A 24862-nucleotide genomic window follows, 5' to 3' on the forward strand; every position below is an offset into this window, starting at 1 on the left:
GTACCAGAGGTACACTTCAACTGTGAGAGACAGAATGTGAAAAAAAAATCCATGAATTCACATGGTAGGATTTGTAAAGAATTTATTCGTAAATCAGGGTGGAAAATAAGTATTTGGTCACCTCAAACAAGGAAAATCTCTGGCTCTCACAGACCTGTAACGTCTTCTGTAAGAAGCTTTTCTGTCCCCCACTCGTTACCTGTATGAATGGCACCTGTTTGAACTCATCATCTGTATAAAAGACACCTGTCCACAGCCTCAAACAGTCAGACTCCAAACTCCGCCATGGCCAAGACCAAAGAGCTTTCGAAGGACACCAGGAAAAGTATTGTAGACCTGCACCAGACTGGGAAGAGTGAATCTACAATAGGCAAGCAGCTTGGTGTGAAAAAATCAACTGTGGGAGCAATCATCAGAAAATGGAAGACATACAAGACCACTGATAATCTCCCTCGATCTCGGGCTCCACGCAAGATCTCATCCCGTGGGGTCAAAATGATCATGAGAACGGTGAGCAAAGATCCCAGAACCACACGGGGGGACCTGGTGAATGACCTGCAGAGAGCTGGGACCAAAGTAACAAAGGTCACCATCAGTAACACACTACAACGGCAGGGAATCAAATCCCGCAGTGCCAGACGTGTTGCGCTGCTGAAGCCAGTGCATGTCCAGGCCCGTCTGAAGTTTGCCAGAGAGCACATGGATGATACAGCAGAGGATTGGGAGAATGTCATGTGGTCAGATGAAACCAAAGTAGAACTTTTTGGTATAAACTCAACTCGTTGTGTTTGGAGGAAGAAGAATACTGAGTTGCATCCCAAGAACACCATACCTACTGTGAAGCATGGGGGTGGAAACATCATGCTATGGGGCTGTTTTTCTGCCAAGGGGACAGGACGACTGATCCGTGTTAAGGACAGAATGAATGGGGCCATGTATCGTGAGATTTTGAGCCAAAACCTCCTTCCATCAGTGAGAACTTTGAAGATGAAACGAGGCTGGGTCTTCCAACATGACAATGATCCAAAACACACCACCCGTGCAACTAAGGAGTGGCTCCGTAAGAAGCATTTGAAAGTCCTGGAGTGGCCTAGCCAGTCTCCAGACCTCAACCCCATAGAAAATCTGTGGCGGGAGTTGAAAGTCCGTGTTGCTCGGCGACAGCCCCAAAACATCACTGCTCTCGAGAAGATCTGCATGGAGGAATGGGCCAAAATACCAGCTACTGTGTGTGCAAATCTGGTAAAGACCTATAGTAAACGTTTGACCTCTGTTATTGCCAACAAACGTTATGTTACAAAGTATTGAGTTGTATTTTTGTTATTGACCAAATACTTATTTTCCACCCTGATTTACGAATAAATTCTTTACAAATCCTACCATGTGGATTCATGGATTTTTTTTTTTTCACATTCTGTCTCCCACAGTTGAAGTGTACCTCTGGTGCAAATTACTGACCTCTGTCATCATTTTAGGTGGGGGAACTTGCACAATCGGTGGCTGACTAAATACTTTTTTGCCCCACTGTACTTGACAGATTAAAGGGATATCATTCAGTTTCACTTGCTGGGCCCACGTCTTCATTTGAGGTTTGATAGCGTTTTAGTAGATAAAGGTGAATGGCTTGGGCATGAATTGAGCTGCGGTTTGGGGAAGGCCTTGAAGGGGACTGGCCGCGGCTCCCGGGCCTGGCAGATCCTCGTGTACTAAATATAAGTGAAGAAGTTAAAGAATTAAAAGGGGAGTGAGGGAGGGGCATGTAAACAAGAACGAACAGCTTGTAGAACTGGGGGAACCTATATAGATGAGAACCGGAAGGAGCATGTTTGGGGGCGTGGTCCCGCTTCTGAAATTCAGATACTTTATTTCCAATTATTTAGTACAACATTTGCCTTTTTTCCTCTCCTCCACAGCTCAAGACTGAAATACTGTTTGGAGACACGCAAAGAGTGGAACTTTTCAACTCAGGTTACTAAGTTACTGTCACGATCTGCGGGAGCAGACTGTGTGAGCTGTGAATTGTGGACCCAAACGCAGATACAAAGGGAGGCGGAGCTTGACTTAAGTTTCAAACGGAAAACAAGCCTTTATCATGGCTGATTACAAGAAGGCAAAACAAAGCAACAAGGACAGTAGCGAAACTAAACTAGAACGTAAACTGGGAAAACGAAAAACTATGAAAACTGTGACTCAACTCTAAGAACTATGAGAAGACGTGAGGGAGGTAACACAGACGACCTGGCAAAGACAGAATGAAAACACACAGACTAAATACACACAGGAGGTAATCAGGGGAAGTGGAAACATATGGAGAAACAGCTGACAAAAATGAACATCATGACGCCACAGGGAAAAGTAGCACTAAGCACGATGAACATATAAACAAGACTTTCAAAGTAAAACAGGAAACATGATGGGACACAGACATGACACGAACTTGATAACATGAGCCACGCAGAAACACACGAAGGGCGAAGGGGACTTAAACACAGGGGATGAAGACACAAGGGGAATCTGATGATAACTATAACAAGGCAACGTAGGCAAAATAGACATGAGCACATAAACAATGAATATCAAAATATAAGAAAATGAAAAAACACAGGGTTACGACCCAGGACTGTGACAGTTTGTGCTTCAGACAAACATTCTGTGCACAAAATGAGAACCGTGACCTTTGACTCTGACTTCCACTGACAGGAAGGGTATTGAACTGAACTGGAATGCGTACAAGAGTAAACTAGCTCTAGAGATTTATGTTTTTTAAATGCATCAGTGGTAAGATAAAATCTTTACAGTATATGAATAAGAGATAACGTTTATATTCCTTAGTATTACTACTTTGATAGACAAGTCTTTGGAATAGGTTGCTTATTTTCCTTTTCCTTGAATATGAAGGGAAAGCATAACAATAATATGAATTCCTGGTATGAAATTAAAACATGATTTCTTACCACAGAGGCACCATGGACTGACTGATGCTACAGTAAGGATGCAATCAGTCTTATTCATGACGTCAAAGATGGAATGTATTGACTGGCTGACACCTGATTTTAAATAAATGGCCCATGCAGGCCTCATACATCAGCAAATTGATCCACTGGTGTAGGTGGAACTACCTCAGCGTGTGTGGTCTCCCATATGCTATATATGAATCAGTGAGACTTGTGGACAAACCTAATTTGAGACAACCCCGCTAACCTCCGCCTCTTAAACTTCCCACATCTGGGTAGAAAGTCACACTGGGGGGGGGGGGACAGTTTAAACAAAAAATGAGAAAATGGAGGAGGAATTCAAAGCCAGAAGAAGAACTAGAAAAGAACAGGCAGTGTGGGGGATGGTGAGAGATGAAGAAAAGACTGAGAGGCAGTGAGAGAAAAAGACACATAATCCCTGTGCTCCAAGTGATAAGGACATTCATTAAAAAGTTTGGCAAAGGCAAAGCTCTCACTAACACATCTCATCTCTCCCTCTTTTGCTCGCCTCCCCTTAGACCTCCAGCATAGTGTGCGTCTGCATGCGTGCGTGTGTCAGAACACCTCAGAGAGCATGGCGTACTGCCCCCTCCTGACCATGCCGATGGTGAGCAGGTCATAGACTGAGGTGGCGTCCTGCAGACTGGTCTTGTGAGCCTCAGCCTGATCCGGCAGACGACTGATCACCGCGTCACCGCTGGCCTGGATAAAGAGAGACGCGGGATGAGGAAGACGAGGAAGCAAGGAAAGGTGGATGTGTGTGTGCGTGTTTACATATCTTTGTGGGGACCAAAACTGGAATTTTACCAAGCTTATGGGGACCAGCAGCCCTAATGGGGACAAAATCCCGGTCCCCACGAGTTTGACTCAAAATGTGGTTTTAGTGTCGGGGTTACAGTTAGGTCACGGTTAGGTTTAGGCTTTCATTTTGGATGGTTAGCATTATGTCAATGAGGTGTCCCCACAAATATATGAAAACGAATGTGTGCGTGTGTGTGTGTTGTGGTTTGTGTGTGTGTGTGAGAGAGCATCTCACCATGGATTCTGTGATGAGTAGCAGCAAAATGGCCTCCTCCACCACGTCCTGAGGACAGAAGCAACTGCCAGGACACAGAAAGCCGGAAATAGTACCAAGAATGGGAATTTTATCCCTCTCTCACTCACACACACACACACACACATCCAGAAGTACACTGGTGTGAGTGTCATGTTTCTGTCTCACCTGTGGAGCTGTAACATAATACAGACCACCCTGGATATATCACTATACAGTAGTATCTCAGATGTCTCTCGCTCTCTCTCTCTCTCTCAAACACACACTCTTTGGGTCTTACACTTTTCCTTCTATTCATCACTTTCTTTGCCCCTCTCATCAACTCCGTGTCCTTTTAAAGGACACGTTTACCAGACACCACAGAGGCCTTTTCAGGAGGCAACTGATAACAAAAGCCACGAACAATGCCGAAGCACAGCCTGTTTCTCCTGTTCCTCCTCTCTCCTTCAAATCTCAGACATGGATTTAGATCTTCACTTATGATAGTGTGGGCTAGCTTAGTCATGTTGCGGTGACTAAGTATGGCTTGCAGGGCCCGAGCAACAAGCGCAGGATTCCTTTGCAAAGAGGGCAGAAACTAGACAACTACATAGTTGTCTAGTTTCTGCCCTCTTTCTGGCCACAATGATCACCACATGGTGATCATTGTTGTGTGCTGTTGCACATAACCAGTTTGTCCTGTCGGGGCTGGCCAAGGGTTTCTTCTGCCTTCTGCCGTTACGCTACGCTGACATGTTATGTTATATAAGCACTATGTTCAAAGAACCGCCCTATAGCACAGATAAAACAGCAGCCTGCTTTCTGGTGTCAGAAATGAACTAATGAATGAACTGAAGTCTGGCTTCGCTCTGAGCCCTTTAACCTCCTCTAAAGCAGGTTTTCAGCCAGTGTTAATTAAGCCTGGGATGTGATGACCTCTAGTGGCATTCTAGTGGTTTCTCCAGGACAGAGCTGAACCACAGGCGCAGTGAAAACCACCCGAATCAGCTTCAGACATCACAGACGACCTGAAAGACCGTGTGATTTGTTTTGTTTCTCCAGACAAAACCTGTTTAAAAGTTCAACCTTCAGCTAAACTATTGACAAGTAATAGTTCTTCTTTAACTCCGATGCTTATGTTTTGTTACAAATCAGGTTAATTTTGTTAGGAAACAAAAAAAGCAAATTTATCTCACAATCTATAAAGAATATAGACCGTCCCTCCCAGCCCCAGAAAAGAGAAAATAGAGCAGCCTCTGGGAAAGTAACAAAGGAGGGAACCCATGACTGATGGACATGTTGTGTTTACAGAAGAGACAAAAATAGCAAAATCCCATCACAGGCATCACATTATTAAGAACAATATTGTTTTTTGGGGGCCATCTTAATGGTGTCCAACCAAAAAACTATTTTCTTGTTTCACATTTGTCTCTAATAGACTGGCAGCCAGCCCAGCATGTACCCCACCTCCCTCCAAATGACAGCTGGGATAGACTCCAGCCCTCCCAGATCCTGAAATTGGATCAGTGGTTAAGAAAATGGATGGAAGGGAAATTCATCTTAGTGTTGCTAAGTCAGTGGACATGGGAGTTAATGTAGGTTGTCATGCAGCAGGTCAACACTCGGGTCAAACTGCAGTAAGCACCAAGGTCTTAACAGGAGGGTAATTTAGACAAAAGAGATACTCGTGGGCTCAAAGTACTAAAGCGACACTCCTTAGTGAGATAATCTTTGTCCACTATTGTCAGCTGATACGGTGAAGTAACTAACACCATCATAGCAGTCATGTATAGCTTTATAAGCTAAATACTTAGCATGACTCAAGTAATTGCATTTAGCACGATTAGACTAGAGCAGACTGAAACAGAAAACCAAAAATACTGAAATGAAAACAAAAAAAACAGAGTGTACAAACCATTCTGTGCTGTAGCGATGTGGTGGTTTAACAGTGGGGTAGATGGCGTCTTTGGAGGCGGCGGCTCCTTCTCTGTGAAGCCAGGCTGAGGGTGGGGGGCCCAGCGGGGGCCAGTAGCTGTCCTCGCTCACAGAGCTCAGCAACACTTTTGCTAGTTTTCTCGCTGCAGACTAGGATGGAGCCACATGCAGATGCTGTATTAGTGCAGGTGTGGAATACTGATACTTTGAGTCCTGTATTTATGCTGTTTTTCAGCTTTCATGGTTTAACTTTGTATGATTCTCAGTTCTCAATCTTTATTCATCTCAAGCAGCCAGGATACGATAAATAAGTCTGTCTGAAACAAACTATTTTAACTCCCTTCCCCCTCCTGTTAAGTGCGCTTTCTCCTGATTGGCTGCCCCTCGCAAAGGCTTCTTAACCACAGTTTGTAACTGAATTGATTGTATTTTAGGAGCTCCGCTCTCACTGGCATCATACAGATTCAAGAACAGTCCTGAACTTTCAGTTTACAGGGATTACTCATATCTGACTATATGTGATCATGTTTAATATGATCATCCACTCACCGCTGTAACAGTTTATACACATGACAGAAAAATGCAGAATCTGTCCACTTGAAAATTTGAATGATAATAATAATAAGAATAGAAATAACTTTCTTTTTTCTTTTTTTTTTACTGATCGTTTTACAGAAAACATTCCCGTATAAAGATGTGTTTTCAGTGTTTTTCTCTAAAGCCAAAACACTGGACTTCATCAGATTTGGTGCAGAGTTGGAACAGTCCCAAAGAAAGAAAATATTACATTTGAATGTGGACAGGTCACTGGCTTTGGTGGAAGGCGCGTTCGCCTACAGTCTCTCTAGATTACAAATTGTGCTGAACCAATCACCTGCACATCATATGGCAGCAGGTCAGTTAGTACTTGTTCTTGTGTTATTATGTATGTGTATGTATAATATTACACATACAAACTGCATGAAAGCTGGTGAAAGCATACGACTGGTGTCGAGTAAATGGACTTGAAGTATGTCACAATGGTTAAGTATTAGAATACAGTGCAGTGTGTGTGTGTGTGTGTGTGTGTGTGTGTGTGGGTGGGTGTGTGTGTGCGTATGTGTGTGTGCATGCGTGTGTGTGAGAGGTGGCCCACCTTTCTGAAGTTCTGAGACCCTCGTGACTCCACCACCCTCAGCACTCTACGCAGCTGGTGAGCACCCTGTGCAAGATGACTAACACACACACACACACACACACACACACACACACACACACACACACACACACACACAGTAAGCATATATCAGTGTGACATGTAGGTGTGAAAGTGTAACATTAAACAAAAATAAATGTGCAGAAGAAGAAGAAGTTAGGCGATCTAGTATCACAGTGTTACAGAGATAAAGTCCTGCAGGACGTTTGTTGCCATGTAATCAAAGCAAAAGTTTTTCTTTGACTGAGACAACACACTCGAACTCTTCTTTACTCACAGCGACCTCATTTATGGGCAGTGGATGAATGAGTAAGACATAATATTATACTTTCTACAGAGATGGTGTTCCTATGTGACCATTCAAACGCACCTTGCTTTTCTATGTCTAAGAGCAACACTGCCACCTATTGATCACGAGTAAAAATGCATCTGTGGTGCACTAAGGTCAAGTGGTGCTGGAAAGCTTAGGCTTGATTTCTTCTTCTCCTCTTCACTTTAACACAAGCTAAACGACAGAGCACACAGCTCTCTGCTCCGCAGAGCGAGTCTTGTGATCAAAGGAGGAATCAGCAATAAAACTCTGCAGTGCACAAAACAAGAATCCAATCTGCAGCTACACATGTAACAAATTCTATTTAATAATTATGTAAATATAATCAGAAAATAATTGAAATCATCTGACTTGTACTCTTATCAAAGACGTTGGAATTATACTGTCACATGTGAGCATGTGTAAAGATGTCTATTTTTTGCTTTTGAAAAATAATATGGTTGTTATGGTTGCTACCCTCACCCCCTATGCAGCAGACAAAGGTAAGCACTCTGTAATGCAGCCTGCAGGAAGTAGCCCAGTTCAATATCACTGGGTGAGTGAAGTAAAATGGTTTTGGCTGACTTGATGTGGGGTGTTGTTACAACCTGAAAACACAGAGATAAAACAGACAAGATTATTAACCCCCTATGAAATTTAAAGTTTCTGTCAAAAGATTATTACAACAACTCAGTAAACAGTAAAATGGAGTAAAATGCCAAACCAAACACAGCCATAACAGGGTCACACACGCTCATGCTCTCACACGGGCATAAAAAGCCCACCTTATCGAGCTCCTGCAGGTAGGACAGAGCTGCATCACAGGCCCTGAGGTAACAGGACAGGGACTCCTCCTCTCTCTCAGAAAGACGAACACGGGACACGGCAGACAGCGTCTGGTGATCCAGAGACAGACCTGAAACGCACGGAGAGAGACCGTGGCTTTTTTACGAGCACCTGCTCTCAGCGACTAACTAAGCAAACAAACTAACAAAAGCTACCATTAAAAATGTAACTGCTTTAGTTTTCAGCTGGTCAGGTTAAGCTGAAAATGTAATACAGGAGCTGTGGGTGACTGGAAGAGGTCAGTTTACCTGATAAAATCATTAGTATTACTAATAACAACATTTCAAACAGGGTTTTTCGAAATGTGGCAGCTAGGGGTAAATGTTGTGACGTATATGTGAAATACGGAGGCTGAGCCTCACAAAATAGACTGAAAGTGGCGATAATCAAACTTTACTGCTTCAACTGTTTGTCCATTCATCGTTACTCGGTCTGCACTTGCAATGCTCAGTTGCTCTGACAGACTTCACCGAGATAGATCTGAAAATACAAGTAAGTTTAGTCTGTTAAAATGAGACTCGGATGTGCGTTGGACAGCTCTGACAATATTTACTAGTCCCAGAGGATGAATCCTGATCTTAGATGATCCCATGACTTTTCCTCGAGCATCTCTCAAGGTTAGTATTTGTGATTTCAAGTGAAGTATCTCAGCAGTTCTTGGATGGAAAATTGGTACAAATGTTAGCGTCTCCTTCAGGATGAGCATCTAATAACTATGGTTATCCTGTCTGCATGGCCATTTTCAGTTATACAAACGAAGGCATCACCTTTAGGGCTTTGATTGTCTTCCTGTGGAGGGTTAGGGCTAGTTCCTTTCTGCATTTCTATGCTCATGAACATCCTTCCTGCCTACATTTTCCCCTAATCCCCCTTAGTCAGTTGTGGTAGATGGCTGGTTCACCCAGAGGTTTCTTCCTTTCTTCCATTTGGTTTTGTGGAGGGGCTTTCACCTTAAAATTTAAAGCTTTGTGCTGTATACATAAAAATTGAACTGAACACTGTCCTTTTGTTTTTGTTTGTTTGTTTTTTCTACTTATAATTGCATTTCTGATGCACAAGTACAGAAGCGGCCGTTAACAGGCTGGTGCTGTCCAGATGATGTCTGCTAGTGCACTTATTTGTACAAACAAGTGGGAGGGGGGGGGGGGGACTTCTCGAGACCGCAGGAGGCCTGTGACGGGCAGCAGTCTCAAGCCAGACGCCAAGCTAAATCAAATAAGGAGACGTCATCATCCAAGTATTCACATCTGACTTCATTTCCAAAGCAACCCTGGGAAAAGTGCAGGAAGGAGACAAGCAGCTCCCGGAGGATCTGATCTACGTTAAAAGTGTTTGCAAAGACAATCCTTCAGTGGGCTTCAAAGCAATCAAAAGAAATCTGACAGTTATTGCAACAAATTCTCTCCAGTTTGATGAGCGTGAGGTCACATCCGATCATCAGGAAACAGGGAGTGTAGCCGCGTAATGATGATGATTATGATGAGTGAAACAAGATTATCCAGGCCTCCAGTGTAATGTTCTGTGAATGTGATCTGTGACCTTTAATGATGCTGGTATTCAGTGAGTCACATTAGAGCAAAAAAAACAAAACAAAACATTTAAGGCTGTATCTGACTGGAAAGAGCATATTTTTAAAATGACTCCAAAATAAAAAGTGATGGAGGGGGAGGGGGGGTTCATGTTTGGGCTTGAGACAGCTTGTGATTGTGACTAACTGTAAATCCTCCCTTCACGTATGACTCATGATTGTTGTGCTTTTAAAAGAAGCATCTGTAGAAAAACGTGTCAAGACAAAGACCAGAGGTGGGAAATCAGCTTCCAGACGAGCTTTACGTTGTTAGCTTATTCCCAATCTGCTCCCTCGAGGTGTCTGCGGGACAGAACAGCGATGCATAGAAAGAAAATGCACCGCTTCATCAGGATCTTTAAGGTTAAAACACAATAGTAGCTCCGTGCCCAATCAAGCTGATGTTTTCCAGTCGTGCAACGTTTGAATGGCCTGTTGCCTCCCTTCCATTTCCACTTCCAAACCCCATAAAAGGTCATTGTGATTTTAAGGCTGTAACAGCTCCTATCAGAGGGATTAGTTAAGGGATCATTAAGGAAATGTATGACGAGAGTAGTTCAACCTTGCTGCTGGTGTTTTTCAAGGAAACCTGCCAGTTCTTAGAGCTGCTTTTGCTTACTGAAGGTGCAGGCTGACAAGCAGGAGATGTGCTGTAAATGTAAACTGTGCAGCGGTGTAGCAGACATCCAGAAGCCATACTGAAACACTGTCAGCTGTGTTATGAAGTGCATTATATTTCATGTAGATAGGGTTAGAGTGAGACCACTGCACAGATGCGACATTGGTGGAACGTCCTGAAAACATTGAGATTGCAATATATAATGTATGCTTTCCACCTCGCAAGTATTCTTTAAAACCACCACGGGTCTGTCTCAGCACTCATACCTGGCAGTATTAACAAGCAGTCAAATTTCTCCTGCGTGACATTTTTATACTAACTGTGCCTCCAAGGATTTTAGAGGTTTATGGAGCTCACTGGGACAGGCTTCATTAATAAGGACATATCGTCACTCTTTCACACAAAGACTGTGGGCACAGCCAGGCTCCAGTGACACTTACAATCAGTTGGCATTAAAATCACACATTCAGGAGTGGAGAGAGGAGTTCCTGGAGTTAGTGGAGCGTTAAAGTGTAGAGTCTACTGTTTGTAAGAGGAAAAAGTTTTAATGGCTTCTGTCAGGTATATTTTTAAGTAATGATCCTGTTTCTAAATTAAAAGAAATGTTATTGCTGCTGAGTGCGAAAAAATCAATTAAGGTCTAAAGAGATTTTATTATTATTACGTGTCCTTGGTAGCTAGCGGTCTTCTGCTGTCGGTGCGCTGCTGCCACCAGCTGTCAGTCAGTGACATAGTGTAGAACCAGTAGCACGGCTGCAGTTAGCGGTACACGCTGATCGGCCACAAGTCAAAATCACAGGAAGGTGAGGTGAATCACATGCACTCGCTGTCGCCTTACAGTGAAATGCATTGGGAAACCTCGTGTCCTTGGGTTCATATGCATCGTTACTTAGACACATACCTAAATGCTTTTGAGGGGCATCTGCAGAATGAAGTGGAACACACCTGAGCTACCTGCCCTGTAACCCCCCTCATCCCAAAGGAGCTACTGCCAACGTCCTTTAAAATTAAATAAAAATGATCAGGAAAACCTCAAGTCCTGGTCCAAACTAAGCTAGTTTCTCCCCCATGACATTTCCCACGAGCCCTCCTGCTTCCTGCTGTCCCCTCGTTGTCCTCTGGTGCTGGTGAGTGTGCCGTGTTGTCAGTGATTTTGCTTTTTCATCGACCTTTCAGCCTTGCAGCTTAAAAACAGCCACTACCGTGTGAGTACGAAGATTAAAGCTCACTCCTCTTAACTTAAATGCATTCAAGACACTGTAGGATTTTCTTTCTCTTTGGTGTACCTGCAAAAAAGTGGATGTGCAAATCTCTTTCTTAATGCTGCCCATTGCAACGACTGTCGATCATGGCAGCTTAAAGAAACAAAGTCACGCAGTAGACAGCCATACAGGACAGGAAGTGCAGAAAGATTATGTAACCAACTATATTCAGTTAAAACTGAGCAGAGAGCATGCACAGAAAACTACACACTCCCTACTGCACATGCAACAGATTGGATTCTCTGCAGTGTTTATCTTTGTTTTCTCTTCAAAATTAGTTTTTCTTTTCTTTGCTATCAAGAACCAATCAATTAAACTCTTAGAAATAGGAAAGAAAAACATTTTTTACCTTTAATCACGAACGCCTCAGCCAGCAGGCGGAGGTGGTAGGTCGGCTGGTCATCCTGCGTCAGCTCCTCCAGCCCCACCCTGGCACACATTCCCTGGGCGTCCCGGTAGCGTCCCTGCACGTAGTGCACTTTGGCCATCAGCAGCAGAGCCTCGTTCAAGTACCGGGGCTGTAGGACAGCAATATAAAGAAATGCTGAATAGGAAGAAGCCACGGAAAAGGATGGAATTTATAGAAGCTGTCGGTGCTCTGTGAAACAATGGCTTTAGGGCTTTGTTTGATTAAATGAAGGAAGTCGTTTTTTAAAAAGCAGAGCAAAGTCTAAAACTCAGATGTCAGAAGTAAGTTAGATGAGACTAACTGTTAGACGGCCTCGGCTAAGGATGGTATTGAGGAGTCTTTTGGCCTTGCACAGTTTGGGCTGGGTTTTGTCCACCAAAGGTTTGGACCTGCGTAGCAGATCCATGTTTTCCAGCACGCACTCCTCCAGCAGCACCTCTGCCATCAGCAGCGTCCCGTAATCATCTAAAGGAGGGGGCGGCATCAAAAAGGTTCACAGTGAGCGGAGTATGCTGAAGGTCTGAGCTAAAGGTCACAGGTCATTTGTTTCTGTAGCCAAAGCAAACCTCCCTCAGTCCATTCAAAACAGCAATTCCCAGGGAGAGCAGTTTAAACATGCCTGAGTCCTTAAGTCTGTTTAGAAACTACAGTTTCCATTTCTCCTAATATTTTTCCTAAAGAACTTTAATCTCGGTATCAGCAGATAAACACTCCCATCCACCTGCAGCGATTTAAAGTTTACATGTGTAGTAAAACAACCCGCTTCAGATGGAGCCTTGCACTCAGTTACAGTCCAGTAGTAAACCTCAGTGTCTGTGTACACACACTCGATTAAAGCTTTCCTGTTTGGCTTTTTCACCGTGCGTATGTGTGTTTACCACTGCCAGCTCTGTGCGCAGTGTTTATGCCCTGATATACTTGACATATTTGCAAGTTTGGTTTATCAGCACAGTCAAGGCTGAAAATATCTGCGAGGGGAAGGTGGGGGCTAAACACCAGGACGTGTCTCAGCCCGTGGCCACATTAGGAGCAATGTAATAACTGCACCGTCAAGTTGGAGCCTAGACTTTGGCAAGAATCGGTGTTGTAAGGACTGAGATAAAAAAACAAAAACATTCTGGTTTCACTTCAAGACTTATCAAGTAGAAAGATCAAATTTACTCTGTAGTTTGCTCACACTCAGTTCTCTTGAATATCATCATTGCTCTGATTATCTGATTTTCTCTATTTTCATTTTAGGAGCAGCCTTATCATTTCCTACTAATCACCTCCCCTTTAGTCAACAATTTCCTTGGATTTCAATAAACATTTGAACCTCCTGTGAATAGGATCAAAGCGTTTCTTGCTATTACTGATGAGCTTTACTTTGTTTGAAGCGTGAGTAATAATGCTGGTTTCAATATTTTCATAGTAGCACATGGATCTCTTAGTGATAAACACAAAGAAAGTTTGCTTTTTTAGTTCTAATTCCCGGATGTTTTCAACCCATTGCTTGTTCTTTTATGAAAAACTCACAGCATTGATTTGGTCTCTTCTGTTCCTACTTTGTCCCTGTCAGACATCTCCCTCTGGGAGCCAGCATTCTTTCTTGTTTTTATTTTATTTATTTATTTATTTTTGCTAAAAAAAATTAAAAAAAAGGAAAAAAGAAGCTCATTCAAGATTGTTTGAAACACTGAAGTTACTAAATTACTTTTTTCATTGTGTTTTAGTGGAGGTAGTTGCAAATTATCAAACACTACTGGTTAGCTAAAGGTTAGCCCTATAGCTAGATATGCTAATATATGAAGATTATAAACTCAGGGTTTGCAGGGAGATAAAGTACAGCAACTAGCTATCCAGTTAGTTAATGTTAACATTAAGTGGAGGTAGTTGCAAATTTTCAAACACTACTGGTTAGCTGATGGTTAGCCCTGTAACCAGATATGCTAATAATATGCTAAGAGTGATTTAAGGCAGATAAAGTATAGCAACTAGCTAGCTAGTCAGTTAAAGTAGTAGAGCATTTGGTTGCTTAGTAGCCAAATAACCCCTTTAGAAGTCAGTGCAGACCAAAATGGAGTAACAGATAGCACGCACTGCACTAACATTAAGGTGGACAGAAACACCACTCTAAATGTTTGCTAAGATGTTAGCTGTGCAGGCGTGCCTTCCACTCTGGTATGTCTGAAAGCCACCTGTTTTGTAAAATAACTTGTGTTCCTCTAAGCTAAACCTCTGTGGGTAAACAGCTTTCTAATTTGACCTGAGTACACACTTTCCAGCTTAGTTTATAACATCCAACATCCCTTTCCTCATTACACCCAGAATTTTTAAACCAAAACTGTAATGGTGAAAATGCTAATATTGAGGATTCAAAATGAGACTTCAGAAGCCTCACGTCCATGATTTTCTAACACTGGAAAATAACTCAAAATGTTAGAAATATTCCAGTGTTAGAAAATCAGCACTGCTCAGTGTTAGCCATTGTTAATCTTCAAAACTGACTAGGTTACTTTTAAACATATAACACTGTCAAAAGTGTTAATTTAACACTCAACAGTGTTGTATTTAACACTCAGAGGTGTGGACCCATTTAGACACTCTCTAGTGTTAATTTAACACTGGAGATTTTGCTGTGAATTAACGAAACCAGACACTGTGTTACTATGAGGTCTGTTTTAGTAGCTGAAGAACACAATTTTTTTGATTAAGGAAGAAATTGACATTTTTAAATTGAGATTGAAACATTAGATTAGTTAGAAGCAACATTTCAATGCTCTAATATGAAATAATTTCAGATGTACACAGATGAATATAATGCTACACTACAACTTTCTGGTAAAATGGAGACACCTTGTGGTGAAAGCTTTTATTACATTTATAAAGGGTTTTTACAAAAAGTAGCTTTAAGGATACGTGCGATACCTGTGGGGAATAAAATGAATGGTCACATAATGTTTTTTAAATTCACAAATAAAAATGAATAAATAAATACATTTACTACACAGTAGAATATACTGTACTTCCCGTATTTTACTAAAAGCTCCAAATCTTCGTCTGCCTTACACACCTTATCCAAGTAGCTATCCTAAAAGATCTGCTGTTTTTAAGTAGCGCATTACCCCCATCTGTCCTTTCTGTTTGAGTGAGATAAAATCAGACTGTTACATCTTCCTCACAACATCACCTACAGCAAACTCCCCAAAGAAAAACATTTGAAACTTGAAAGCAGAGTACTGTCACGGTTTGCGGGGGCAAGCCGTGTGGAATATATATAGGACCAAAAGGCGGCAGCTCTGGTGCAGGTGAGTGTTTATTAACAACAAAAATGCAAACAACAAAGGCGCTAGGAACATGAAACTGAAACCTAAACTGGGTAAACTAACAACACAAACCAAGAATGACGGTGCAGGGAGGTCCGGGGAAATACATACAGGGAGACCGAGGGGAAACAACACAGACGAACCAGCAACTACTATGACAGAAGACACAACTTAAATACACTCAGAGAACACAGGGGGACATACAGGTGGGGACACAGCTGGGAGTAATTAACATGACGAGACTAGGGAGGCAAACTGAAAACACTCACATAAGACACAGACCTTCACAATAAAACAGGAACTTACACATGAAAGGACACAAACTAAGAAACGCGGACTAGATACAGGAACACACGGGCAGAACAGAGTAAACACTAACCAGAGGAAGAACAGAACCAAAATCGCGAAGAGAAAACACAAAACGCTGGGTCAAAAGGACCCAGGATCATGACAAGTACACCACCTATTACTGCTTTTTTACAGTTTTACAGTTGGTTGGAAGTTTAACAGCTTATTGCTTTACTTGAAACAAAGTTCCTCTATCTCTAATCTAAAAAGAAAAACCGTTCCACACACAGTTCCTGACAGATCAGCTACAGTGTGAGTCATGCATGCTCACAGAAATACCACATTAATTTAACACATGAGCGCGTGTGCGAGCAAGGAGAAACTGCTGGTCTGCACTATCAGCCAGGACCTCAGCCCATATTTACTCTGCTAAGGTGAGGGTTGGAGGCAGGTGCATTAGTGAGCTACCAAATGAATGCTTTATGAGGCACAGAAACAATATGCGTGTTTGCATTTCTTTGAGCACGTGTACAGTGTCAAGTGATTTCAAGGGCAGAGGCAGGCAGCTAATAACCTGTTGGAAAAATCTTGTTTTGCATGCAGGCAATACTGCTCATCTTGCACGCAGAAGGCCACTCAGTTCCTTTAATTATTTATATACCCTTTCAGTGTGTCTACTGTAAAGTTTCATTGAGGCCATCCTACTGCCCTGTGTGACCCTCTCTGCACATCACATTTATTGCTGTAATATCAACGCTTGAATAGATTTGCTTAGAAAAACTTCAACAAGCAGAAGCCAGTGTTGAGAGATCAAGGTCCAACCTGTGCGCAAAAAACACTGCAAAAAATGTCCATGCTTGATCAACACTCAGTGAGTGTTTTGTGCAAATCATTAGAACTAAAGCTCGTGGATATTGCTATAAATCCTCAGTACTTTTAATTGTTTAAGAGAATTTCTTACCGCTTCTCCCCTGGAAGCAGCTTCCCGAAACTTAAAAAACTTTTTCTTTTTTTCCTTTTTTTTTACAGTGTACAGATCAATGAACAGTTAAAAAACAGCCAGGAAGTGACAACAGCCACCTGAACTTAAAAAAAACCCCCAGGTGCATACCACCATCAACTCACCGTCTTCGTGGATCCGCGCAGCCTGCATCTGCTCAACTATCGCCGGCATCTTGTCCCACTGGCACTCGGCCCGGTAGCGCTCCAGCTCCGCTTCCAGCCGGGCCTGAGTGAAAGAAATCCGGGATGCCATCGCCGCTCTGTCCCGATGGTGACTGTACTCCCCGGACACGATGGGAGTAACTGCAGACTAGGACCAGGAGAAATAAATGTGTAATCACAGAGTGCGGAGGGAGACTGGTGGAGGGTGGGGTGTGGGTTATTACGGGCACAGAAAGTCAACAGCAGCAAAGTCCAGAGAAATACATGCAGGCGTTAACATGGGTTTAATTGCTGTTACATTACACATCTGTAGGAAGCCCCAAGAACCCGCACACTCTGTTTGTGCAGGAACTATTGCTCGTGTTTATTATAACATTCACATTCCTGCTTTTCTGTCTAAAGCTTTTCCCCCTTCAACTTCAAATGAGTGTGGCATATGGAGAGGACTTGATCTGTAGCTGTTTGAAGGGAAGGAAGTCCTCTTAAAACCCATGCCCCTAATCTCTTGCCGTCAACACTTTAACTGGATCAGGTAGAGCTTAAGAAACAGCAATGCAAAGAATGCTGCAGCAAAGTGGGCAACCCAGCCGAGGCAGGATATACAGTACAGACACATATTGTGGGTTGTTTTTTTTTAAATAAATGAGTGAAAAACAAAATCTGTTGTAAATCTTTGGTTCACTGACGCTGGATCAGTACATCTGACAGCTATTGCGCTGTGAGGTGTAATTGCGCTTTATCAAGCTCAAGCTCAGGAATGTGATGTAAAATGTAATTCAACTAAATGGGGGACTCTGGGGGGAATCGCACAGTGAGCATTTACCCATGAAACCACAACACAGGGTGCACATACAGAGGAAACGAGGGTCACTGACTACTCAGGATCTATCAGCTACTTTATGACATTAAAATAAAACCTCAAGCCTCCTGAACAGAGACTTAGCTGCTTCATTTTCTCTCTGGAAAGTTGACATTTGCTTGACATAAACGACGCTCGTCCCTCTTGTCGTGTCCACCACCCTGTGCCGTGCGGTGCTGACAGACCTCACAGCTGAGCGGCCACGCCCCCTGCTGACGTAGAGAACGTCTCACCTCAAAGTGACCCGATAAGATAGGTCCGCCACCAGGGGCGTGGCTTCGTTTGAGCATACAAAAAGGGGGCTCTTTAAGTGGAGGTGTGTATGTGTGTGTTCATGGATATTTAGAACTTTATGGTAGGAATACTTTTACATATGCCTCTGTCAGTGCGCCCCAGGGTGGCTGTGGCTACAATGTAGCTTGCCATCACCAGTGTGTGAATGTGTGTGTGAATGGGTGGATGACTGGATATGTAAAGCGCTTTGGGGTCCTTAGGGACTAGTAAAGCGCTATATAAATACAGGCCATTTACCATTTATCTGGGACATATCATTGGATTCTCCAGGCCTCTCTGAACCCCGGTGGGAATTTTCGCCAACCCCAAATTCTAGAGTGGCTCCGTGGTTTGGTGGGTCACACAATTTGATGTGAAGTTTGCTGGTTCTATTCAAGGAAGAGACAGACAAAGAAAAGCCCAACATCAGAGGGTCACAAGCTAGTGTATACTCCTTCAGCTGGTGTTGTGCCAAAAAAGAGAGTGTGTTTTTTATGGGTAACGTATTTTATTATGTTGGTAAAAAAGACTGTAGTCAACAGGATTTATGGAGGGGTTATATATGGAGAGGAAAGAAATGACATGTTTTGCTGGTATCTTTATGATCCAGCCTTATTGTAATTACATTATATTCAATCTAGTGCTTTTTGGCCACTTAAAATATCTCTTGAGAGCTATTACATTATATTTGTTGCAATTTCTGCTGCCCTCTTGGCCATATTCCTCTTTAGAAAATACATTTTTAATGTTGATGTGTCTTTTTAGCTGGATAAAGCAATAGTATATAAAACTCACTTTGCCAAAAACTGATTGCTGCTTTTACCTTCTGGTAGGAAAAGTTGCTTGTGGTTTAAAATGACTTTATATGATTCTTGACATAACCCTATTTGACAGGTTATCGGTCATTTATAAGAGTTTAAATACTGGAAATCACTTTTTTCTTGGCACAACACCAGTCCTTAGCTGGCAAAGGTTGTGTCAGGAAGTGAAACAATGTGGATCTTTTTCCCGTGGTGACCCCTGCATGCTCATAGCACAACAGGAGAGGAATTGACGCTGTGCTGCTATTGGCTGAGATCACAAATGCTGTGTGGGATGGGAATAATTAGGTTGGCCTCAAAAGATTCACTGGTTCCATAAACTTGTCATTAAGCATATTCATATTTGAGATGTGAAAAACACCCAACATTAGAGAAAATATGCCTGCCTCTGTGACAGGAAATCTTTACTGAGATTTTTCTTTTAAATCCATCTATCGTTTAATGTTTTATTAGGGAAGACAACACTGACACATACAGTCTTGTGGGGGGGGGGGGGGGGGGGGAGTACATTCTTACTGATTCTGAGGAACTAAAGAGATTCAAGACTAAACTGGAGATGTTTGGCCAAAAGCAAACACAGGATAAGAGCACAAACACCTCATAGTGTCATGCACAGTGGTGACGGTTTGGATCAAAGTCCAGATTGAAACTTAATTGAAAGGCTGTGCTGGGACCTTGGGAGAGCTGTGCATAAACGAATGCAACCAAAGACCAATGAACCAAATTCTTGATGCATGTTCAATCATCCAGGTAAATCCCAAAAGGTTGGAACTGACCTCACAGCTCTTCGTTCATTCAGTGGTCTGGTTTTAGTCATTGTGCAAATATAAGATTGGGGAAACCTGCAGTCAGCTGAGACTGAAGAAGTCACTTGGATGAGTGACGAAACGTTTCTCCCACTGAAAACGCTACGTCCAGATGAACAGAATCAACTTTTTGGGGCCAAAATTCCTCCACGATGACGAGAGAGGCTTGTAAAGTCATACAAAAACTAAAAGTTTACAAAAAACCTTCAAGTTATTACCGCTAAAGGTGATTCAACAGCATGTCTGTCGCATGAATTCGTAAATTCTGTCAAATGATCAAAACGCTAGTTCGTGAAAACGGAAAGCACTAGAAATATATAAAATTATTCTATACGGAATATTCTACAAGGTTTAGTTTGAGCTTATTAATGTATAGCAATTGTACACGAATCTTACTGTAACCCACAACAAAATAATAAAACTAATTTTAGCTTTAGACAGAGAAAGACGAAGAATTCAGAATAACGTGGAGGGAATCATCTTGCCCCAGTTGAGCGCTCTCGGATAGCTGCAGCCAATCACAATGAGCTGTCGTGTCAAAGTGAAGCTACGGAAAGCCGCTCAGTCCGAGAAAGCTCGGATTGATCATTAAAGCAGCAAACTACGCACAACTGCACAACTGTTCGCGGATACAGGTGAAGATAGAAATTATTTAAACGTAAGTACATATACATCTTTTTTATTTCTTTACCAGTTACACCAAGTCATGACCCATGAAATTATGTTATTTCAGCGTAGCCCTGAGATGCAGCTTGCTGCTGTATTTATCTTATAATGGCTCTCAAGCTAACGGTCATACATCCCTCTTTTAATGTGGCTGTTTAACTGAGTTAGCATAGCAGTGTAATCTCACAGTTTACTGCAGAAACATCCCTATTAGTGCGGTCCATGCACTGTGTGTGTCTGTGGTGTTTTTTGTTAAAATGGGCCATAAACACATGGTGCTTATTTGTAGCACCTTGCTGTTGTCTTATAGAGCCAGATATCAAACTTATAAAACAGGTGTGAATGTAGTTTGATCAGGAGAAACATGTTAATCGGTAAGAAGGACATTCAAATGTGTTGCTGGATGTAAGTGAGGTGCTAAACTGAGGACATTTGAGTAGTAAGAAGGTGATGTCCAACATAGATATTCAGGAGCTGTGTTCCTGAACTTGCTGACTCTCAGTCTTTGCCTTTCCGCAGCAGAATGAGGAGCAGCAGGTGTAGTGTGCAGTGGGGGGGTATGCTCCTCTTTTTGTCCTGCTGTTTTCTGTGCGCTCACGCTCAGATGAACCCAGACCACCACCATCAGCAGCAGATCGTAGAAAGTGCAGCCAGCCAACATCGCCTGGATAGAAACATGGTTCAAGACAAAGAGTGAGTGGCATGGCCGTGCACGACTCAGGACGAGGTGAACTTTGGGTTCTGTCTAATCAGTAGCTGTGTTTGTTTGTTGTTCCTCTGGTGGCAGCCACATCATGGAGCATTTAGAGGGCGTCATAGACAAACCAGAGAAAGACATGACGCCCCAGGAGCTCCAGCTGCACTATTTCAAAATGCACGATTACGATGGGAACAACCTGCTGGACGGGCTGGAGCTTGCAACAGCAATCTCACATGTACACAGAGAGGTGAGAATTCATGTGTGAGCACGTTTTTTTTGTCATAGTTGGCATTAAAAGGATACATAACGGTTACTTTCCCACTTCCTCATACCCTTCTTATTGTGGGATGGGACTGAGACATTTAAATGCTTTGTGTTTCAGAAAGTTGGGACAGGGGCATGTTTACCTATCTTTTAGCAGCACTCTGTAAATGTTAGCTTTGCTCTAGTGTTTTTTTTCTTTTATATAGAATATCAGCATGTCTGCAGTTCAGGGTCTCTTCTCATCATAATATTTTTAAAATTTGTTTCATAACGCACCAGATGTTTCAGTGGGTGACAGGTCAGTACTGCAGGCGGTCTTTAAGCTCCAGGACTTCTTTATATGGGAGTCATGCTGTTGGAATATTTGCACAGTGTGTTAGGAATTGTCTTGCACAAATAAGGTATTCTCACCAAAGGCACAACTTGCCACCAAGTTGCAATACACACAAAGGTCACAGCTAATCAGTACAGATTTTTGGCCTTGTCCCTTGTGCACCGAGACTTCTCTGAATCTTTTATTGACACTGTCTCCCATTAAGCCCGTTACTAGCTTTAATTAGCTGGTAGGTTTTGAGCCTCATCTTTGTTATCCCGCTAACTTTTTAAATGTTCAGGAAGGTGTCAGGAAGTGTGTGTGGGACAAAATCGGTGACAATGCGGATCCATCACCCCTTAGGAAACAAAGAATTCATGCAACGTGACACCAAAGCGATTAAAAAACAGTTTTGTTAGCTGACACGTTTTCTGCTCCTTTATTTCTGTGGCTGTGATTAAAAATATTGTTGTGACACATTTTTCGCCTCACGATTCCTGCGCACAGAAAGGTCCAATCGTTTTCGCTGCTCTGCTCGTCTCTGTTTAGGAGAGAGGAGAGAGCAGCCAGCCAATGAAAGAGGAGGAACTCATTGCTCTCATCGATGACGTTCTGAAGGACGATGACAAAAACAATGACGGCTACATAGATTACGCAGAGTTCGCCAAATCGCTGGAGTAGAGCGTCTTTCTGTTGCTTCCCGTCCACGACGACAGCGAGGAATCAGCAGAGAGGCTGGAGGGTGAGCGTACCTGCAGCCAAAACTGAGAAGCCGCACAACTTTTTAGAGGACCGTCTTTGATTTCTTTCTTACAGATTATCGGTCAGGAGTATCGATCGTTCGTGAAACTTCTGACGGATGATTTTTCCAAGCTGAATCAGCAGTAATCTGATAAATGACAAAAAGGGTGGAACACAGGATGCCCTTTGTTTCAGTCTGGTGGAGTCTTCCACTTCATTAGGACCTTTTTTGTGTGTGTGTGTGTGTGTGTGTAGATGCCATTTCAAAGGGCCAGTTCACCTAAATTGGTATTTTTCTAGTTAATCCTTAGCAGTATACTTTCAGATCTGAATCCCCTGTTTTTTGGAGCTGCATATGTGCAGGTGGGGAGTTTTAAGGCGGCCTCATTCACACACAAGCCCTGAACGACTGGAGGAGCAGTACTCCGAGTGTGTGGATTAAAAAAAACAAAGGAACAGGAAGTGATTAAGGTACAACAAGCAGGTGGTTAACTGAGGCCTGGTTAACCGCCTGTAACTTCCGGTTTCCACAGTGAAGCTTGGACTTCACTATATTCTAAATACTGTATTCTAAGCAAAGCTGCCTTTGATTTTGGGTGAACTGATCCTTGACATGTACAAAAGCTTGGGTAGAGTGTTTTCTTTTAGTGGTGCTACACTTTGATTCTCTCTGGCAGCACAACAGTCTGTAAATAGAGTGTCCTCACATTAAAGGGGACCTGTTCTACTCATTTCCAGTTCTATATTTTTATTCTGGGACTTTCGAGAGTAGCTTTGTGTTATTCAGAGTTCAGAATATGCCTTATTGATCTTTGATTGGCCACTGCACAACCACATTAAGGATATCTGTTCTCATCGACATCATACTGAAAATAAAAAAAGGTAAGTGGAGCGTTTAGATCAATCTGAAACCTGAGCTTTACTTTAATATACAGCCAAGAACATCCAACACTGTAAAAGTGTATTTATATGACATGATGGGTCCCCTTTATGTGAAGTAGTTCTGCTTCAGACGGACACACTCATTTACAAGCACACTCATGCTGAACACAGCGGGCCAAATGGTTCCTCCTGTCAATCTGTTTAATTTGCTGTTTGTGTGAGGATGGTTCCCATGACAACAGAAAGTGACCTTGACTTGATCACAGTCCGTATGTTTGATGTGAAGCCCGAGGCTGCAGGTTACAGTAGCAGAAATACTGTCTGTGTTTCAGTTGTGACACCTTCCCGATTAAAACGACAAAAAAAATGAGCCGGCGTGATAATCGCAGAGTCAGCAGGAGCTCGACGCACACCTGTCCTCGCAGAGTGAATGTAAAGCAGCGGCGTGTTGCAGATTCTTCATCACTGGATAAGCTAGACTAAACGCACACTGCCGTTAGTTTTTAAAGCGGACTCTGTTTTACGGGCCTTCAGGAAAGGACTTGAACACAACACATTTGCTTCAGACTTTAGCTGCCTTTAAAACAGACGTGAGTATAATATGTCAGGTTAGGTCTGTTCAATTCATCTGTGATTTCTTCTGAAGTAGTTTTATTTTTTTGCCACACGTTGATGACTTCTCTATATTTTTGCCATCTAGTATTAACTCTTCGGTCAACTCAGGTTTTTCTGAGTGCAAATATTTAAAAAGCATAACAGATGCGACTGTGTTGTCTCTGTAATGTGAAATATTAAAAGAAGACTGTATTCTGCACACCTTTTTCATGTAGTGCTGTCTGTGTTATTTGTTGTTGGTCACGTTTGGAAAAAGAAGATACGATAGAAGGATCGCCCTCTGCTGACCACTAGAAAGAATGCAGCTTGAAAGTGTTGTGCATTGGCTTCAATTATCAGATCCAGAAGGTATGTCCACAGTTTCTATGTAGGACATAATTATAATTATATCAGGACATAAAACTATTTATATAGACATACTGCGGGAACTCCACCTCCTTTAAGGGGACAACAAGCACGTCTTCATATCCTAAATAAATATTACATTTCATGTCAAAGCTGCAGGGGCAGCGAGGCTATTAAGGATTTGTGCGTGTGTGTGTGTGTACACATACACATGTTTAGACATCTTTGTGAGGACAGAAAATTGGCATGCTACTATACTTGTGGGGACAAAGTGCCCATCCACATGAGTTTGAAAACATTTTTTAGGCTCAAAATGTGGTTTTAGTGTTAAAGTTAGGTTATGGTTAGGTTTAGGCTGAGGGTTAGGGTTAGGCATTCATTTTTGATGGTTGGGGTAAGCGGCTGGGGCAGGGGTGGGCAACTCCAAGCCTCGAGGGCCGGTGTCCTGCAGGTTTTAGATCTCACCCTGGGTCAGCACACCTGAAACACATGACTAGTTTGTGACCAGGCCTCTGGAGAACTACAAGACATATTATGGGGGTAATTTAGCCATTTGAATCAGCTGTGTTGGATCAAGGACACATCTAAAACCTGCAGGACACCGGCCCTCGAGGCCTGGAGTTGCCCACCCCTGGGCTAGGGAAAGCATTATGCCAATGAGATATTCTC

General features: G+C 42.6%; 2 protein-coding genes across 3 annotated transcripts in view; one reads left to right on the plus strand and one right to left on the minus strand.

Moving 5' to 3' along the window:
- Window positions 1–17142, minus strand: part of ttc7a (tetratricopeptide repeat domain 7A) — a 68001-nt gene extending 50859 nt beyond the window's left edge. Inside the window, exons 1-9 of the mRNA XM_080869563.1 lie at window positions 16870–17142; window positions 12453–12616; window positions 12092–12260; window positions 8234–8364; window positions 7932–8056; window positions 7079–7157; window positions 5924–6093; window positions 4012–4075; window positions 3540–3677 (exon numbers count right to left, since the gene is read on the minus strand). Coding sequence (XP_080725689.1) covers window positions 3540–3677; window positions 4012–4075; window positions 5924–6093; window positions 7079–7157; window positions 7932–8056; window positions 8234–8364; window positions 12092–12260; window positions 12453–12616; window positions 16870–16999 — 1170 coding nt within the window. The 5' untranslated portion in view covers window positions 17000–17142. The remainder of the gene's footprint in view (window positions 1–3539; window positions 3678–4011; window positions 4076–5923; window positions 6094–7078; window positions 7158–7931; window positions 8057–8233; window positions 8365–12091; window positions 12261–12452; window positions 12617–16869) is intronic.
- A 3060-nt stretch (window positions 17143–20202) lies between these two features.
- Window positions 20203–24054, plus strand: mcfd2 (multiple coagulation factor deficiency 2, ER cargo receptor complex subunit). 2 transcript variants are annotated; one of them, XM_080868062.1, is made up of 4 exons: window positions 20203–20325; window positions 20853–21026; window positions 21121–21280; window positions 22160–24054. In XM_080868062.1, exons 2-4 carry the CDS (start codon window positions 20857–20859, stop codon window positions 22289–22291), a joined length of 462 nt encoding a protein of 153 aa, XP_080724188.1. In that variant the 5' UTR covers window positions 20203–20325; window positions 20853–20856; the 3' UTR covers window positions 22292–24054. The 2 variants fall into 2 exon arrangements, with proteins under 2 accessions (XP_080724188.1, XP_080724189.1); XM_080868063.1 differs by having other exon boundaries at window positions 20218–20325; window positions 20856–21026.
- Window positions 24055–24862: the final 808 nt, after the last annotated feature.

This window comes from Rhamphochromis sp. 'chilingali' (assembly GCF_963969265.1).
Source record: "Rhamphochromis sp. 'chilingali' genome assembly, chromosome: 20".
Classification (NCBI taxonomy): domain Eukaryota; kingdom Metazoa; phylum Chordata; class Actinopteri; order Cichliformes; family Cichlidae; genus Rhamphochromis; species Rhamphochromis sp. 'chilingali'.

Coding starts and splice junctions, on each gene's coding strand:
- mcfd2 (XM_080868062.1), top strand. CDS start 20,857: ATGAGGAGCAGCAGGTGTAGTGTGCAGTGGGGGGGTATGCTCCTCTTT. Junction 21,027..21,120: donor AACATGGTTCAAGACAAAGA/GTGAGTGGCATG, acceptor CTCTGGTGGCAG/CCACATCATGGAGCATTTAG. Junction 21,281..22,159: donor TCTCACATGTACACAGAGAG/GTGAGAATTCAT, acceptor GTCTCTGTTTAG/GAGAGAGGAGAGAGCAGCCA.